This window comes from Bombina bombina, chromosome 4, assembly GCF_027579735.1.
Source record: "Bombina bombina isolate aBomBom1 chromosome 4, aBomBom1.pri, whole genome shotgun sequence".
Classification (NCBI taxonomy): Eukaryota; Metazoa; Chordata; class Amphibia; order Anura; family Bombinatoridae; genus Bombina; species Bombina bombina.
Window position 1 is genome coordinate 773,355,256 of NC_069502.1, and position 19,908 is coordinate 773,375,163.

At 40.7% G+C, this 19,908-nt stretch overlaps 1 protein-coding gene across 15 annotated transcripts in view; it reads right to left on the reverse strand.

Annotated features, from left to right (window-relative positions):
- The window catches only part of SIPA1L2 (signal induced proliferation associated 1 like 2), a 730,143-nt gene that overhangs the window by 302,794 nt on the left and 407,441 nt on the right, over positions 1-19,908 (reverse strand). For all 15 annotated transcript variants that reach the window (XM_053711127.1, XM_053711126.1, XM_053711122.1 and 12 more), the window contains one exon: positions 7,214-7,388. In XM_053711127.1, coding sequence (XP_053567102.1) covers positions 7,214-7,388 — 175 coding nt within the window. The remainder of the gene's footprint in view (positions 1-7,213; positions 7,389-19,908) is intronic.

Below are 19,908 nucleotides of genomic sequence, written 5' to 3' on the forward strand. Positions count from 1 at the left end.
TAAACGACAGCCATGTGGAAAATCATGCCCCAAAAGATTTATCACCAAAGTACCTCACAAAAAACGAATAACATGCCAGTAAACGTTTAAAACATGCACTTTAAAAGTTAGGTAGTGTTATTAAATAAGCCTGCTACCAGTCGCTTCTACTGCAGTTAAGGCTCATACATTACTTCAGTATTAACAGTATTTTCTTAGTCAAATTCCATTCCTTAGAAAATTACTTATTGTACATACATTCATCAGCCTGATACCAGTCGCTACTGCATTTAAGGCTGTACTTACATTACATCGGTATCAGCAGTATTTTCTTAGTCAATTCCATTCCTTAGAAAAATAATCTACTGCACATACCTCATCTGCAGGGGACCCCGCATGCTATTCCCTTTCTGAAGTTACCCCACTCCTCAGAATGTGCGAGAACAGCCAGTGGATCTTAGTTACTTCTGCTAAGATCATAGAAAACGCAGGCAGATTCTTCTTCTAAATACTGCCTGAGAGAAAAAAACAGCACACTCCGGTGCCATTTAAAATAACAAACTTTTGATTGAAGAAATAATTAAGTATAACATTTCCACACTCCTCTCACACCTTCCTACTATGTCAGTTGCAAGAGAATGACTGGATATGACATGTGAGGAGAGGAGCTATGTAGCAGCTCTGCTTGGGTGATCCTCTTGCAACTTCCTGTTGGGAAGGGAATATATCCCATAAGTAATGGATGACCCGTGGACTGAATACACTTAACAAGAGAAAAGCAAATTTGATGATAAAAGTAAATTGGAAAGTCAATTAAAATTAAAAGTCCTATCTGAATAATGAAAGTTTAATTTATACTTGACTGTCCTTTTAAGCCATAAAAACACACAATTGGGGATTGGCTGGTGTCTGAATAAAAAAGTAAATGTATATATAAGATTATATTAAAATCAAACTCTAAGAGGCATATTTCCTTTATTTTCATATTTAAACACAGACTACCTGAACCCAAGTGAACTAATCAAAACCTGGTCTATTTCCTTTCTTTTGGACCTAATATCGAACAGTTCATAATTTCAAAATACGATTTTCACTAGAGATAATTGTTTTCACTTCAGTGATGAAAACCCTTCAATTTCTAAGTTAGACTATTAGTCATTACCGTTAAATCTCTCCATTGTATCAATTATCTTCCATAGAGTAACAAAATACATTGGAAAAGATCGTCAAGTATAGCAAATCATCATCAACATAAGCTGCATGGGAAATGTAAAATGTGGAAAAACAGAATTTATGCTTACCTGATAAATTACTTTCTCCAACGGTGTGTCCGGTCCACGGCGTCATCCTTACTTGTGGGAATATCTCTTCCCCAACAGGAAATGGCAAAGAGTCCCAGCAAAGCTGGCCATATAGTCCCTCCTAGGCTCCGCCCACCCCAGTCATTCGACCGACGGACAGGAGGAAAAAATAGGAGAAACCATAGGGTGTCGTGGTGACTGTAGTTAGAGAAAATAATTCATCGGACCTGATTAAAAAACCAGGGCGGGCCGTGGACCGGACACACCGTTGGAGAAAGTAATTTATCAGGTAAGCACAAATTCTGTTTTCTCCAACATTGGTGTGTCCGGTCCACGGCGTCATCCTTACTTGTGGTAACCAATACCAAAGCTTTAGGACACGGATGAAGGGAGGGAGTAAATCAGGTCACCTAAACGGAAAGCACCACGGCTTGCAAAACCTTTCTCCCAAAAATAGCCTCCGAAGAAGCAAAAGTATCAAATTTGTAAAATTTGGCAAAAGTGTGCAGTGAAGACCAAGTCACTGCCTTACATATCTGATCAACAGAAGCCTCGTTCTTGAAGGCCCATGTGGAAGCTACAGCCCTAGTGGAGTGAGCTGTGATTCTTTCAGGAGGCTGCCGTCCGGCAGTCTCATAAGCCAATCGGATGATGCTTTTAAGCCAAAAGGAAAGAGAGGTAGAAGTTGCTTTTTGACCTCTCCTTTTACCAGAATAGACGACAAACAGAGAAGAAGTTTGTCTGAACTCTTTTGTAGCTTCTAAGTAGAATTTTAGAGCACGGACTACATCTAAATTGTGTAGCAAACGTTCCTTCTTTGAAACTGGATTCGGACACAAAGAAGGTACAACTATCTCCTGATTAATATTTTTGTTGGAAACAACCTTTGGTAGAAAACCAGGCTTAGTACGCAGAGTACGCAGAACAACCTTATCTGAATGGAACACCAGATAGGGTGGAGTACACTGTAGAACAGATAACTCAGAAACTCTTCTAGCAGAAGAAATAGCAAACAAAAACAAAACTTTCCAAGATAACAACTTAATATCTATGGAATGTAAAGGTTCAAACGGAACCCCTTGAAGAACTGAAAGAACTAGATTTAAACTCCAGGGAGGAGTCAAAGGTCTGTAAACAGGCTTGATCCTAACCAAAGCCTGAACAAATGCTTGAACATCTGGCACAACTGCCAGTCGTTTGTGTAGTAGGACAGATAAAGCAGAAATCTGTCCCTTTAGAGAACTCGCAGATAATCCTTTATCCAAACCTTCTTGTAGAAAGGAAATAATCCTAGGAATCTTTATCTTATTCCATGGGAATCCCTTGGATTCACACCAGCAGATATATATTTTCCATATTTTATGGTAAATCTTTCTAGTTACCGGTTTTCTGGCTTGAATCAGAGTATCTATCACGGAATCTGAAAACCCACGCTTTGATAGAATCAAGCGTTCAATCTCCAAGCCGTCAGCTGGAGGGAGACCAGATTTGGATGTTCGAATGGACCCTGAACAAGAAGGTCCTGTCTCAAAGGTAGCTTCCATGGTGGAACCGATGACATATTCACCAGGTCTGCATACCAAGTCCTGCGTGGCCACGCAGGAGCTATCAAGATCACCGAGGCCCTCTCCTGTTTGATCCTGGCTACCAGCCTGGGAATGAGAGGAAACGGTGAAAACACATAAGCTAGGTTGAAGGTCCAAGGAGCTACTAGTGCATCCACTAGAGTCGCCTTGGGATCCCTGGATCTGGACCCGTAGCAAGGAACCTTGAAGTTCTGACGAGACGCCATCAGATCCATATCTGGAATGCCCCATAGTTGCGTCAACTGGGCAAAGATCTCCGGGTGGAATGTCCGACGACTCAAATAATCCGCTTCCCAGTTTTCCACACCTGGAATGTGGATCGCAGATAGGTGGCAGGAGTGATTCTCCGCCCATTGTATTATTTTGGTCACTTCTTTCATCGCCAGGGAACTCCTTGTTCCCCCCCTGATGATTGAGATACGCAACAGTCGTCATATTGTCTGATTGGAATCTTATGAATCTGGCCTTTGCTAGCTGAGGCCAAGCCCTGAGAGCATTGAATATCGCTCTTAGTTCCAGAATGTTTATCGGGAGAAGAGACTCTTCCCGAGACCACAGTCCCTGAGCTTTCAGGGATTCCCAGACCGCGCCCCAGCCCACTAGGCTGGCGTCGGTCGTGACGATGACCCACTCTGGACTGCGGAAGCTCATTCCCTGGGATAGGTGACCCTGGGTTAACCACCAACGGAGTGAGTCTCTGGTCTTCTGATCTACTTGAATCACTGGAGACAAGTCTGTATAGTCCCCATTCCACTGTTTCAGCATGCACAGTTGTAATGGTCTTAGATGAATTCGCGCAAAAGGAACTATGTCCATTGCTGCAACCATCAATCCTACTACTTCCATGCACTGAGCTACGGAAGGACGAGGAATAGAATGAAGAACTTGACAAGCGTTTAGAAGTTTTGACTTTCTGACTTCTGTCAAGAAAATCCTCATTTCTAAGGAATCTATTATTGTTCCCAAGAAGGGAACTCTTGTCGACGGTGACAGGGAACTTTTTTCTATGTTCACCTTCCATCCGTGAGATCTGAGAAAGGCCAGAACGATGTCTGAGTGAGCCTTTGCCTTTGAAAGAGACGACGCTTGTACTAGAATGTCGTCCAAGTACGGTACTACTGCAATGCCCCTTGGTCTTAGAACCGCTAGAAGGGATCCGAGTACCTTTGTGAAAATCCTTGGAGCAGTGGCTAACCCAAATGGGAGGGCCACAAACTGGTAATGTTTGTCCAGAAAGGCGAACCTTAGGAACTGATGATGTTCTTTGTGGATAGGGATATGTAGATACGCATCCTTTAGATCCACGGTAGTCATAAATTGACCTTCCTGAATTGTGGGTAGAATCGTTCGAATGGTTTCCATCTTGAACGATGGTACTCTGAGAAATTTGTTTAGGATCTTTAAATCCAGGATTGGTCTGAAAGTTCCCTCTTTTTTGGGAACTACAAACAGATTTGAGTAAAATCCCATTCCTTGTTCCGCCGTTGGAACTGGGTGTATCACTCCCATCTTTAACAGGTCTTCTACACAATGTAAGAATGCCCGTCTCTTTATTTGGTTTGAGGATAAGTGAGACATGTGGAACCTTCCCCTTGGGGGTAGTTCCTTGAATTCCAGAAGATAACCCTGAGAAACTATTTCTAGCGTCCAGGGATCCTGAACATCTCTTGCCCAAGCCTGAGCAAAGAGAGAGAGTCTGCCCCCCACTAGATCCGGTCCCGGATCGGGGGCTACTCCTTCATGCTGTTTTATTAGCAGCGGCAGGCTTCTTGGCCTGCTTACCCTTGTTCCAGCCTTGCATCGGTTTCCAGGCTGGTTTGGTCTGTGAGGTCTGTGAGGTATTACCCTCTTGCTTAGAGGATGCAGAATTAGAGCCCGGTCCGTTCCTGAAATTACGAAAGGAACGAAAATTAGACTTATTCTTGGCTTTGAAAGGCCTATCTTGTGGGAGGGCGTGGCCCTTTCCCCCAGTGATGTCTGAGATAATCTCTTTCAATTCTGGCCCAAAGAGAGTTTTACCCTTGAAGGGGATATTAAGCAATTTTGTCTTGGATGATACATCCGCTGACCAAGACTTTAGCCAAAGCGCTCTGCGCGCCACAATTGCAAACCCTGAATTTTTCGCCGCTAATCTAGCTATTTGCAAAGCGGCATCTAAAATAAAAGAGTTAGCCAATTTAAGTGCGTGAACTCTGTCCATAACCTCCTCATATGGAGTCTCTCTACTGAGCGACTTTTCTAGTTCCTCGAACCAGAACCACGCTGCTGTAGTGACAGGAACAATGCACGAAATGGGTTGAAGAAGGTAACCTTGCTGTATAAAAATCTTTTTAAGCAAACCCTCCAATTTTTTATCCATAGGATCTTTGAAAGCACAATTATCCTCGATAGGAATAGTAGTGCGCTTGTTTAGAGTAGAAACTGCCCCCTCGACCTTAGGGACTGTCTGCCATAAGTCCTTTCTGGGGTCGACCAAAGGAAATAATTTCTTAAATATAGGAGGGGGAACAAAAGGTATGCCGGGCTTCTCCCATTCCTTATTCACTATGTCCGCCACCCGCTTGGGTATAGGAAAAGCGTCGGGGTGCACCGGAACCTCTAGGAACTTGTCCATCTTGCATAATTTTTCTGGAATGACCAAGTTGTCACAATCATCCAGAGTAGATAACACCTCCTTAAGCAGTGCGCGGAGATGTTCTAAATTAAATTTAAATGTCACAACATCAGGTTCAGCCTGTTGGGAAATTTTTCCTGAATCTGAAATTTCTCCATCTGACAAAACCTCCCTCATGGCCCCTTCAGATTGGTGTGAGGGTATGACAGAACAATTATCATCAGCGCCCTCCTGCTCTTCAGTGTTTAAAACAGAGCAATCGCGCTTTCTCTGATATGCAGGCATTTTGGATAAAATATTTGCTATGGAGTTATCCATTACAGCCGTCAATTGTTGCATGGTAATAAGCATTGGCGCGCTAGAAGTACTAGGGGCCTCCTGCGTGGGCAAAACTGGTGTAGACACAGAAGGAGATGATGTAGAACCATGTCTACTCCCTTCATCTGATGAATCATCTTGGGCAACTTCATTATCTGTGACAGTACTGTCCTTACTTTGTTTGGACGCTTTGGCACAATTATCACATAATTTAGAAGGGGGAAACACATTGACTTTCATACATATAGAACATAGCTTATCTGAAGGCACAGACATGTTAAACAGGCTTAAACTTGTCAGTAAAACAAAACCGTTACTGTCTCTTTAAATTTTAAACAGAGCACACTTTATTACTGAATATGTGAAAAAATATGAAGGAATTGTTCAAAATTTTCAGAGCTTTAACCCTTAAAATAACGAAACCGGAGCCGGTTACAGTTTTAACCCCTCTACAGTCCCAGCTACAGCCTTTGCTGCGACTCTACCAAGCCCAGAGGGGAATACGATACCAAATGACGCCTTCTAGGAACTTTTCCAACTATTTTCAGGTCCTCACACATGCATCTGCATGTCTTGCTCTCAAAAACAACTGCGCAGTAATGGCGCGAAAATGAGGCTCAGCCTACAACTGGGAAGGCCCTTCCTGACTGGAAAAGGTGTCTAACATAGTGCCTGACGTTAAAAAACGTTCCCCAAGTTTATAAATGTAAAAAAACAGCATAAACATGTATAAAATGCCCAAATAAAGCAATCGATTTTGCCCATAAAAGTGTCTACCAGTTTTATAGCCCATATCAAGCCCTTTATTCTGCTTGAGACTAAGAAAATGGCTTACCATGAGGGGAAATGACAGCCTTCCAGCATTACACAGTCTTGTTAGAAATATGGCTAGTCATACCTGAAGCAGAAAAGTCTGCTAACTGTTTCCCCCAACTGAAGTTACTTCATCTCAACAGTCCTATGTGGAAACAGCAAAGGATTTTAGTTACTGTCTGCTAAAATCATCTTCCTCTCACAAACAGAATTCTTCATCTTTTTCTGTTCCAGAGTAAATAGTACATACCAGCACTATTTTAAAATAACAAACTCTTGATAGTAGAATAAAAAACTACAACTAAACACCACATACTCTTAACCATCTCCGTGGAGATGTTGCCTGTGCAACGACAAAGAGAATGACTGGGGTGGGCGGAGCCTAGGAGGGACTATATGGCCAGCTTTGCTGGGACTCTTTGCCATTTCCTGTTGGGGAAGAGATATTCCCACAAGTAAGGATGACGCCGTGGACCGGACACACCAATGTTGGAGAAATCCATGGTTTCATGAAAAACACATGTAGTTCCCCCTCATTCTACAACTAAAAGTTTTATGCAAACAAGAACATTGCAAAACATTGTGTCAAACAGAATACTTACTTTTATTATCTAACTGAGCTCTGTATTTACTGAAACCCTTCAGTCTCACTCGTTGTCCCAAAAGATCAAGGAATTCTTCAAAAGCAGGTCCCGCTGTCTCATTATTATACATTTCTTCTTCTGTGTTTTGGCCAGCTTTGCAATATAAGATGCCAACTTTGTGTTGAAAACTCAGCTGAAATAAAACAAAAATAAGTTCATAAAAAAATAAATACGAATAATTTAAGGTTAAAGGGACACTAATCTTTATTTGATTGGTGGGTAAATGTAGCCACCAATAAGCAAGCACTAACCAGGTGCTGAACCAAAAATGGGCTGGCTCCTAAGCTTAGATTCCTGCTTTACAAATAAAGATACCAAGAGAACAAAGAAAAACTTATAATAGGAGTAAATTAGAAAGTTGCTTAAAATTGCATGCTGTATCAGAATCATGAAAGAAAAAAATAGTTGAGTTTAGTGACCCTTTAAAAATCACATAATGCAGAAAGAGCTTCATAAGGTTGAATACATGTTTAAAATACCATGTGTATCACTGCAAGATAAGTAATCCTTACCCTGATCCATGAAAAGGAACATTAAAGGGACAGTGTACTGTCCTTTATGTTTATTTTTGTAAATTAAATAGCTGGATATTATTTTTTTATTAGATCTTTTTAAGCTTTTAATCAAAGCTACACATTATAAGAGCATAGGCAGACTAGATGGCCATATTGTTTCATATCTGTCATAACTATTTATGTTTCTATGTATGTTTCTATACCAGCAACGCAAATTAATACACAAAATAAAGACCCTTTATCTCTGTTATGCACCGTTTCATGCTTGTCATTTATAAACAAACGCTTCAGTTCTTTACAAGGCTCCAGACTGTTAGCACATTCATTATAAAAAACAAATAAATGTCTACTAAAATCTGAATACAAAAATCATTCAAGTCCTATCATACAAAGCAAATAGGTAAAGCACGCAACAGATCAGCCATGTTTTCCATTGTTTGCAAAAGGTGTCTTGTGAAGGTGCTGCACATGTTGATGAATGACAACTGTTGCTCATGTCAGGTATGTACGCAGTGCTTTTTGCTTTGTCTCAAGAGAAATATTTAACGGGACAGTAAAGTCAAAATTAAACTTTCATGATTCAGAGAGAGCAAGTAATTTTAAACAACTTTTCAATTTACTTCTGTTATCAAATTTGATTTGTTCTCTTTGTATATTTTATCGAAGAGTAAAACTAGATAGGCTCATAAGAGCTCAGGAGTGTGCACGTGACTTTAGTACTCTATGGCAGCCTGTTTTGCAAAATGATTTGTAGCTTTATTATACAATGCTGCAAAACACTGCTGCCATAGAGTAGTAAAGACACATGCACACTCCTGAGCCCACCTAGTTTTACTCTTCAATAAAAGATATGCGCTACCTGAATCATAAAAGTTTAATTGTGACTTTACTGTCACTTTAAAAATAAATGATTGTTTATTTAACATTTATGAATTAAATAAAGCTACTTTTTCTTGTAAGACTTGTGAAAAATTCATTACTCTGGAGAAGATAACGAACATGAAGACCTAGGGTACAATAGAGTTTGATGCTAGTTTTCAATTTAAATAGTTTATAATTTAAATTTTTCCTGCAAAAGATATATACATTTTAATGTGTAATTGCTGCTATTTCAATGCTATTTGTATACCATATCACTATAAAGTAATAATTACAATTGAATTACAATAATTACAATTGAAGAAATAACCTTCAATTGTAATTTTAAAGAACACTGCACTCAATCTTGTTCTATAATGAGCACGAAACAGCAGCAGTTTAACACATACCAATATTTTCCAGTAATTTTTTTTAGGAAAAACTGTTCAAATTTGAACTAAAACGAACAGGACATAAACCTGATACCTAGATGTCTACTGATCACTGGCTGGTGAAAACAAAACTAAAGCTGGTTTATTTTTAGAATCTATATTTTGGAAAAATGTTGTTGTTTTTTTTTTTTTGTTGTTTTTTTAAATATTGTGTTCATTTAAAGTACCATTTAAAGCAAAATAAAATCTAGAGAGAATGATGTATGTTTACAATAGTATGTATTTGTAGTATTAAAAACAGAATTTATGCTTACCTGATAAATTACTTTCTCCAACGGTGTGTCCGGTCCACGGCGTCATCCTTACTTGTGGGATATCTCTTCCCCAACAGGAAATGGCAGAGAGTCCCAGCAAAGCTGGCCATATAGTCCCTCCTAGGCTCCGCCCACCCCAGTCATTCGACCGACGGACAGGAGGAAATATATATAGGAGAAACCATATGGTACCGTGGTGACTGTAGTTAGAGAAAATAATTCATCAGACCTGATTAAAAAACCAGGGCGGGCCGTGGACCGGACACACCGTTGGAGAAAGTAATTTATCAGGTAAGCATAAATTCTGTTTTCTCCAACATTGGTGTGTCCGGTCCACGGCGTCATCCTTACTTGTGGGAACCAATACCAAAGCTTTAGGACACGGATGAAGGGAGGGAGCAAATCAGGTTACCTAAACGGAAGGCACCACAGCTTGCAAAACCTTTCTCCCAAAAATAGCCTCCGAAGAAGCAAAAGTATAAAATTTGTAAAATTTGGCAAAAGTGTGCAGTGAAGACCAAGTCGCTGCCTTACATATCTGGTCAACAGAAGCCTCGTTCTTGAAGGCCCATGTGAAAGCCACAGCCCTAGTGGAGTGAGCTGTGATTCTTTCAGGAGGCTGCCGTCCGGCAGTCTCATAAGCCAATCGGATGATGCTTTTAAGCCAAAAGGAAAGAGAGGTAGAAGTCGCTTTTTGACCTCTCCTTTTACCAGAATAAACAACAAACAAGGAAGAAGTTTGTCTGAAATCTTTTGTAGCCTCTAAATAGAATTTTAGAGCACGGACTACGTCCAAATTGTGTAACAAACGTTCCTTCTTTGAAACTGGATTCGGACATAAAGAAGGAACAGCTATCTCCTGGTTAATATTTTTGTTAGAAACAACCTTAGGAAGAAAACCAGGCTTAGTACGCAAAACCACCTTATCTGCATGGAACACCAGATAGGGCGGAGAACACTGCAGAGCAGATAACTCTGAAACTCTTCTAGCAGAAGAAATTGCAACCAAAAACAAAACTTTCCAAGATAGTAACTTAATATCTATGGAATGTAAAGGTTCAAACGGAACCCCTTGAAGAACTGAAAGAACTAGATTTAGACTCCAGGGAGGAGTCAAAGGTCTGTAAACAGGCTTGATCCTAACCAGAGCCTGAACAAATGCTTGAACATCTGGCACAGTTGCCAGTCTTTTGTGTAGTAAGACAGATAAAGCAGAGATCTGTCCCTTTAGAGAACTTGCAGATAATCCTTTCTCCAAACCTTCTTGTAGAAAGGAGAGAATCTTAGGAATTTTTATCTTATTCCATGGGAATCCTTTGGATTCACACCAACAGATATATCTTTTCCATATTTTATGGTAAATCTTTCTAGTTACCGGTTTTCTGGCCTGAACCAGAGTATCTATCACAGAATCTGAAAACCCACGCTTCGATAGAATCAAGCGTTCAATCTCCAAGCCGTCAGCTGGAGGGAGACCAGATTTGGATGTTCGAATGGACCCTGAACAAGAAGGTCCTGTCTCAAAGGTAGCTTCCATGGTGGAACCGATGACATATTCACCAGGTCTGCATACCAAGTCCTGCGTGGCCACGCAGGAGCTATCAAGATCACCGAGGCCCTCTCCTGATTGATCCTGGCTACCAGCCTGGGAATGAGAGGAAACGGTGGAAATACATAAGCTAGGTTGAAGGTCCAAGGTGCTACTAGTGCATCTACTAGAGTCGCCTTGGGATCCCTGGATCTGGACCCGTAGCAAGGAACCTTGAAGTTCTGACGAGACGCCATCAGATCCATGTCTGGAATGCCCCATAATTGGGTTATTTGGGCAAAGATCTCCGGGTGGAGTTCCCACTCCCCCGGATGGAATGTCTGACGACTCAGAAAATCCGCCTCCCAGTTTTCCACACCTGGGATGTGGATCGCAGACAGGTGGCAGGAGTGATCCTCCGCCCATTGAATTATCTTGGTCACTTCTTTCATCGCCAGGGAACTCCTTGTTCCCCCCTGATGATTGATATACGCAACGGTCGTCATGTTGTCTGATTGGAACCTTATGAATCTGGCCTTTGCTAGTTGAGGCCAAGCCCTGAGAGCATTGAATATCACTCTGAGTTCCAGAATGTTTATCGGGAGAAGAGACTCTTCCCGAGACCATAGACCCTGAGCTTTCAGGGATTCCCAGACCGCGCCCCAGCCCACTAGACTGGCGTCGGTCGTGACAATGACCCACTCTGGTCTGCGGAAGCTCATTCCCTGGGACAGATGGTCCAGGGTCAGCCACCAACGGAGTGAATCTCTGGTCTTCTGATCTACTTGAATCATTGGAGACAAGTCTGTATAGTCCCCATTCCACTGTTTGAGCATGCACAGTTGTAATGGTCTTAGATTAATTCGTGCAAAAGGAACTATGTCCATTGCTGCAACCATCAACCCTACTACTTCCATGCACTGCGCTATGGAAGGACGAGGAACAGAATGAAGAGATTGACAAGAGCTTAGAAGTTTTGATTTTCTGACCTCTGTCAGAAAAATCCTCATTTCTAAGGAATCTATTATTGTTCCCAAGAAGGGAACTCTTGTCGACGGAGACAGAGAACTTTTTTCTATGTTCACCTTCCATCCGTGTGATCTGAGAAAGGCCAGAACGATGTCTGTATGAGCCTTTGCTTTTGACAGGGACGACGCTTGTATTAGAATGTCGTCCAAGTAAGGTACTACTGCAATGCTCCTCGGCCTTAGAACCGCTAGAAGGGACCCTAGCACCTTTGTGAAAATCCTTGGAGCAGTGGCTAACCCGAATGGGAGGGCCACAAACTGGTAATGCTTGTCCAGAAAATCGAACCTTAGGAACTGATGATGTTCTTTGTGGATAGGAATATGTAGGTACGCATCCTTTAGATCCACGGTAGTCATAAATTGACTTTCCTGGATAGTGGGTAGAATCGTTCGAATGGTTTCCATCTTGAACGATGGTACCCTGAGAAATTTGTTTAGGATCTTCAAATCCAAAACTGGTCTGAAAGTTCCCTCTTTTTTTGGGAACTACGAACAGATTGGAATAAAATCCCATTCCTTGTTCCTTTATTGGAACTGGGTGTATCACTCCCATCTTTAACAGGTCTTCTACACAATGTAAGAATGCCTGTCTCTTTATTTGGTTTGAGGATAAGTGAGACACGTGGAACCTTCCCCTTGGGGGTAGTTCCTTGAATTCCAGGAGATAACCTTGAGAAACTATTTCTAGCGCCCAGGGATCCTGAACATCTCTTGCTCAAGCCTGAGCAAAGAGAGAGAGTCTGCCCCCCACTAGATCCGGTCCCGGATCGGGGGCTACTCCTTCATGCTGTTTTGTTAGCAGCGGCAGGCTTCTTGGCCTGCTTACCCTTGTTCCAGCCTTGCATCGGTTTCCAGGCTGGTTTGGGTTGTGAGGCATTACCCTCTTGCTTAGAGGATGCAGAATTAGAGGCCGGTCCGTTCCTGAAATTGCGAAAGGAACGAAAATTAGACTTATTTTTAGCCTTGAAAGACCTATCTTGTGGAAGGGCGTGGCCCTTTCCCCCAGTGATGTCTGAAATAATCTCTTTCAATTCTGGTCCAAATAGAGTTTTACCTTTGAAAGGGATGTTAAGCAATTTTGTCTTGGATGACACATCCGCTGACCAAGACTCTGCGCGCCACGATAGCAAACCCTGAATTTTTTGCCGCTAATCTAGCTAATTGCAAAGCGGCATCTAAAATAAAAGAGTTAGCCAATTTAAGTGCGTGAACTCTGTCCATAACCTCCTCATATGGAGTCTCTCTACTGAGCGACTTTTCTAGTTCCTCGAACCAGAACCACGCTGCTGTAGTGACAGGAACAATGCACGAAATGGATTGTAGAAGGTAACCTTGCTGTACAAAAATCTTTTTAAGCAAACCTTCCAATTTTTTATCCATAGGATCTTTGAAAGCACAACTATCTTCGATAGGAATAGTAGTGCGTTTGTTTAGAGTAGAAACTGCCCCCTCGACCTTAGGGACTGTCTGCCATAAGTCCTTTCTGGGGTCGACCATAGGAAATAATTTTGTTAAATATAGGGGGGGGAACAAAAGGTATGCCGGGCTTTTCCCACTCCTTATTTACTATGTCCACCACCCGCTTGGGTATAAGAAAAGCGTCGGGGTGCACCGGAACCTCTAGGAACTTGTCCATCTTACATAATTTCTCTGGAATGACCAAGTTGTCACAATCATCCAGAGTAGATAACACCTCCTTAAGCAGTGCGCGGAGATGTTCTAATTTTAATGTCACAACATCAGGTTCAGCTTGTTGAGAAATTTTTCCTGAATCTGAAATTTCTCCATCTGACAAAGCCTCCCTCATGGCCCCTTCAGATTGGTGTGAGGGTTTGACAGAACAATTATCATCAGCGCCCTCCTGCTCTTCAGTGTTTAAAACAGAGCAATCGCGCTTTCTCTGATAAGTAGGCATTTTGGATAAAATATTTGCTATGGAGTTATCCATTACAGCCGTTAATTGTTGCATGGTAATAAGTATTGGCGCACTAGATGTACTAGGGGCCTCCTGCGTGGGCAAAACTGGTGTAGACACAGTAGGAGATGATGTAGTATCATGTTTACTCCCCTCATCTGAGGAATCATCTTGGGCAATTTCATTATCTGTGGCAGTACTGTCCTTACTTTGTTTGGACGATATGGCACAATTATCCCATAATTTTAAATGGGGAGACACATTGGCTTTCATACATATAGAACATAGCTTATCTGAAGGTACAGACATGTTAAACAGGCTTAAACTTGTCAACAAAGCACAAAAAACGTTTTAAAACAAAACCGTTACTGTCTCTTTAAATTTTAAACAGAAAACACTTTATTACTGAATATGTGAAAAAGTATGAAGGAATTGTTCAAAAATTTCACCACAGTGTTTTAAAGCATTAATAGTATTGCACACCAAATTTCAGAGCTTTAACCCTTAAAATAACGGAACCGGAGCCATTTATAAATTTAACCCCTATACAGTCCCAGCTATAGTCTTTGCTGAGACCCAACCAAGCCCAGAGGGGAATACGATACCAATTGACGCCTTCTAGAAGCTTTTCCAGCAATTTTTAGATCCTCACACATGCATCTGCATGCCCTGCTCTCAAAAAACAACTGCGCAGTAATGGCGCGAAAATGAGGCTCAGTCTACAACTAGGAAGGCCCCCTGACTGGAAAAGGTGTCTAACACAGTGCCTGCCGTTAAATAAACGTTCCCCAAGTTTATAAATGTGAATTGTCAGCATAAATATGAATAAAATGCCCAAATAAAGCAATCGATTTAGCCTATAAAAATGTCTACCAGTTTTTTAGCCCATAATAAGCCCTTTATTCTGTTTGTTTGACTAAGAAAATGGCTTACCGGTCCCCATGAGGGGAAATGACAGCCTTCCAGCATTACATGGTCTTGTTAGAAATATGGCTAGTCATACCTTAAGCAGAAAAGTCTGCTAACTGTTTCCCCCAACTGAAGTTACTTCATCTCAACAGTCCTATGTGGAAACAGCAATCGATTTTAGTTACTGTCTGCTAAAATCATCTTCCTCTCACAAACAGAAATCTTCATCTTTTTCTGTTTCAGAGTAAATAGTACATACCAGCACTATTTTAAAATAACAAACACTTGATAGAAGAATAAAAAACTACATTTAAACACCAAAAAACTCTTAACCATCTCCGTGGAGATGTTGCCTGTGCAACGGCAAAGAGAATGACTGAGGTGGGCGGAGCCTAGGAGGGACTATATGGCCAGCTTTGCTGGGACTCTTTGCCATTTCCTGTTGGGGAAGAGATATCCCACAAGTAAGGATGACGCCGTGGACCGGACACACCAATGTTGGAGAAATTATTTATGTTGTTTAAATATTAAAAACTATGTGTAAACATTTAGTGTTTGTAAAGCAATGGATGCTGCCATGTTGTAATTTAAGGTTTTCTTCTCTGCTTAGGCCAATTAGGAACTATTTTAAATGAGTCACTAGAGCGTACAAACAATATTGCAGCGTTACCTCTAGAGCAGGGGTAGGTAGTTATCGACCCTGCAGATGTTATGGACTACATCTCCCATAATGCTCTTTCAGCCATAATGCTGGCAAAGCATCATGAGAGATGTAGTCCATAACATCTGGAAGGCCAATAGTTGCCCAACCCTGCTCTAGAGTTTGCACTTCCACTTCTAACAAGAATTGCTCACTATTTTCTAAAGTTAGAAGGAAAACTGACAAAATAAACAAAGTATATTGCAAAGAGTTATATAGTAAATAAGTCATAAGAATGGGTTTTATTTTCTCTTTAACTCATTAGGAGTTAGAATAAAATCATTTTATATGTATACAACATTAGTTAATACTGCCTACTTTTAACTTTAAATGTTCTCTTTCCAGGGAAAAGATAAAAAGGTCAAAAATGAAATTAGCATGGGCGTATTTCAATTTAAAAATAGAAGCATTTTTGTTATATACTTCCATTAGCAAAAATGCTTCTAGTAAAAGTTTTTACAGGCAGAGATCCCTTTATCCAAACTGGTTGCAACATGAAAAGGCTTGGATTTTGGAATATTTGCATCTGTAAAATGGGACAGTTTGGAGAAGGGATGAGACCAAGTGTAAACTATAATATCTAGTCATTTAGGCAGTAATTACAAGTCATATTACATCTAATACATGCAACCTAAAGGCAGTTTTATATATACATGGTATACATGGTAACATCAGAAAGATAGTACGGTACTGTAACCAGAAAGGCAATAGTTTTAAATAAAGATTCTTGTTTGAATTTTAGAAGACAAAAAAAGCAAACCAAAGGCACAGGCAGAAAAGATTGTGACTTACAGGTGTTGAAAATAGTATTTTTTATAATTTTATTTTTCTTAAAAAATATTAATTAAAAAGTTTGGATTTCAGTCTAAGTTTGGATTTTGGAATTCTGGATTTGGGGATATATACATGTATTGTTTGTGAGTGGTATATATCCTGTGAAGGCACGTGCACCAGTATTGAAACTCAAAAGAGTCAGCAGTGGTTTCTGTGACAGAAATTATACCTTTAGAAGCAACACACTCCACCACCAGCTCTCTGAGAATACTGGTACACAGGCCTTCACAGGATATGCCACCCAAAAACAGTAATAACTTTTAATAGAAGCATTTTTGCTAATGGGAGTATATTGCAAAATATTGCTCTATTTCAAGTCGAAATTTACCTGTGCACTTTTCATTTTTGACCTTTTTATCCCTTTAAAAGAAAGCCTTATAGAATGCTGCTAAAGAATGTTAGAAGCTAAATAGGAGCAGTTTCCTGTTGAACCAACAACTTCATTGATTTTTACTACAGGAGAACAATTTCACAGGAATCTATTTCCCAGCATTTGTAGAGCTCATCAGAATAGGAATATACATATATGTGCTTTACTTGTCACACATAAGCAATTATTTATAAGTCTGAATAATTTTTTTTTTGTTATATTTCATTTCAAATTATAGTAAAAATCAACAAATTGACAAGGCATGAAACAAATAAGTTAATTCCCCATAAAATGTCTAATTATCTGTAGTAAAACAACGTTCCAATTAATTTTAATTACTAATTTCGTCTGCTTTTCCTGAAGTTACAAAAATATTTTTGGCAAATATTTTTTATATATATATTCCTCTGAGCAGAGATAACTTGAGCAAGGCTGAAAGACAGGCTATTAAATCACTCTCAACAGATAGAGATATAGTCATCAGACCTGCGGACAAGGGGGGTGCTACGTTATTACTGGATTACACCCAATACAAATGTGAGGCACTAAGACAACTGCATGATGAAAACACTTATCACAAACTGATGACTAATCCGACGAGGCTATTAAATCACTCTCAACAGATAGAGATATAGTCATCAGACCTGCGGACAAGGGGGGTGCTACGTTATTACTGGATTACACCCAATACAAATGTGAGGCACTAAGACAACTGCATGATGAAAACACTTATCACAAACTGATGACTAATCCGACGAGGGTCTTCAAAAAACAAATTGATGACTTCTTGAGTCTGGCCCATTTGGCACGTGTGATTGATGATGATGTACTAGGGTATCTAACGGTGGACCATCCGGTTTGCCCTATCTTGTATCTTTTTTTTTTTTTTAATTTTAAAATGTTTTTATTAGTGTTAAAGAAGTAACATTACAATCAGTTAACTTATATCACAAACAATCAAGGTATACATTATCTGAGACCAATTAGCAATTTACAAGCAGTGCGAGCCTATCTTTCACATCAAATAATATACCAATGTGACGAGAATAGCAGCATAGGTTTATCTCACTCCTCCCCTGTCACTTGCATATTTCGTGAACACCCAATCACATGGTATAAGGGAGAAATCGTCATTAAATCTAAGGGTTCGGTATAGGGCTAGACCTGACTCATGTGTACAGTCTAGTAGTCTTGGTTCCAGTGATGTTCTAATAGAGGGCTAGTATATATAGGCAAACGGGCTCGCAAACCCTCTTACTTAGAGCTCACGCATATTTGAGTGTGGTTATAATCAAACATAAATCAGCCGGGGCGGGTAAACCCATTAGTCCAGTAGCCCTGTCAGACACACCCGGGCAGTGCACCTTACGCTTGGGGGGGGGGGTGATAAGGGGAAGGATACACAGACAGAGGAATGATGGGGGAATAGGGGAGGAGAAAAAACAAAGGGACCCCAGAGGTTGAAGTTTCTGCAAAGCGTGTCTTATTGACACGCATGCCATTCCTGCCAAGTCTCCCAGTATGCCTCCATCGTATTAGTTTCTCCAGCAACATATTTCTCCATTGTCGCAAAATGCTTAACCAGATCACACACTTCATTTAAGGTTGGGGATTCCGGCTGCTTCCAGGCCCTGGCTATGCATAGTTTAGTGGCTGCCATGATGTATATGAGCATTTTCTTAGTAGAAGTGGGAATAGATCTTGGAAAGATGTGGAACAGTGCCATTTGGGGAGTCAGGCATAGATTTATATTAAGTGTTTGAATAAGCACTTCGACATCTCTCCACAGCTGAATAATTTTCCTGCATGACCACCACGTATGAATGTCTGAACCGAGCTGGTCGCAGTTTCTCCAGCACTGGGGGCTACTAGTTTTATATATCATAGCCAGCTATCTTGTATCTTTTACCTAAGATACATAAGTCTCTGGAGAACCCTCCTGTCAGGCCCATTGTATCTGCCAGGGGGTCCCTCCTACAGCCCCTAGCGGAATATATTGACTTCTTCTTGCAACCAGTAGTACAAAACACCCAATCCCATTTAAAAAACTTGTTTGAATTAATCAAGTTGTTGAATAATAATGTAGACAAATATTACTTGATAATGCTCACTAATTGGACCACCGATAGAGTTCTTGCTTCATCTTATGGAGCTCTGTCTGGAGAAGAATTTCTTTTGATTTGAAAATTATTATTTTTTACAAACCATGGTGACTGCGATGGGGTTGAATATGGCCCCATCCTATGCCAATATTTAGATGGCAATGTATGAGCAATACAATATCTTCCCCAGACAGGGCTCCATAAAGTTCTATAGTCGTTACATAGACGACGTCTTCATGATTTGGAGTGGTTCCCCTGAGGCCCTGTTGGAGTGGGTTGATATAAAGAATAGCCTTGAGTCTACCATTAGGTTTAAAATGGCGTCTAGCCTTGATAAAATCCACTTCTTAGATCTAGAATTTTTTAAGGTTAATACCCAGAGCGTGTATAGATTACACACCACATTATTTCAGAAAGCTACAGATAAGAACTCTATTCTCCACTATAGTAGCTTCCATCCTAGGTTTCAAAAAGATGGGGTGAGTTCATCACAGCTCCTGCGGGTCATCCACAACAAAACTGACGACTCACGTAAAAATTAACAATTTAATGAGATGTCTCAGAGATTTCTACAAAGGGGGGTATCCAATGTCCTTGATTGATCAACAACGACTGAAAGCAATGGAATGGACACAGGAAACTATCACGACGAGAAAAACAACAGATCAAACATCGAATCGTTTGAACTTTTTGACCACCTATACACCTGGGTCAGAGTCTTTGGCCAATACCATAAAGAAAAACTGGATGGTGATTTCGAAGGATACCAGCCTTCCCTTCTTTGACTCCCTGACACCACGCATGGTATACAAGAGAGCGAGTAATTTGAGGGATCTCCTGGTCATTAATGACCCAACACATTGTTATGAGAAACAAATGTGGCTATCTAAGGGTAAAACTGGATGTTACCGGTGTGGAAACTGTGTAACTTGCAACAGCTTAATTACTGGCAACACATTTCATCATCTGTATAGCAATAAGCGGTTTACCATCAAGCACAGATTAACCTGCACCTCAGAGTTTGTCATATGCCATCATTTGCCCATGCTCTTTATAATACATTGGCAAGACTATGACATAATTTCGGGAATGCTTGGCCAACCACAAAACTGCCATACGTCAGGCTCTGGACAGGGGACACTCAGAGCAGCCGGTAGCTCGACACTTTCTAACTGCTGGCCACTCTGT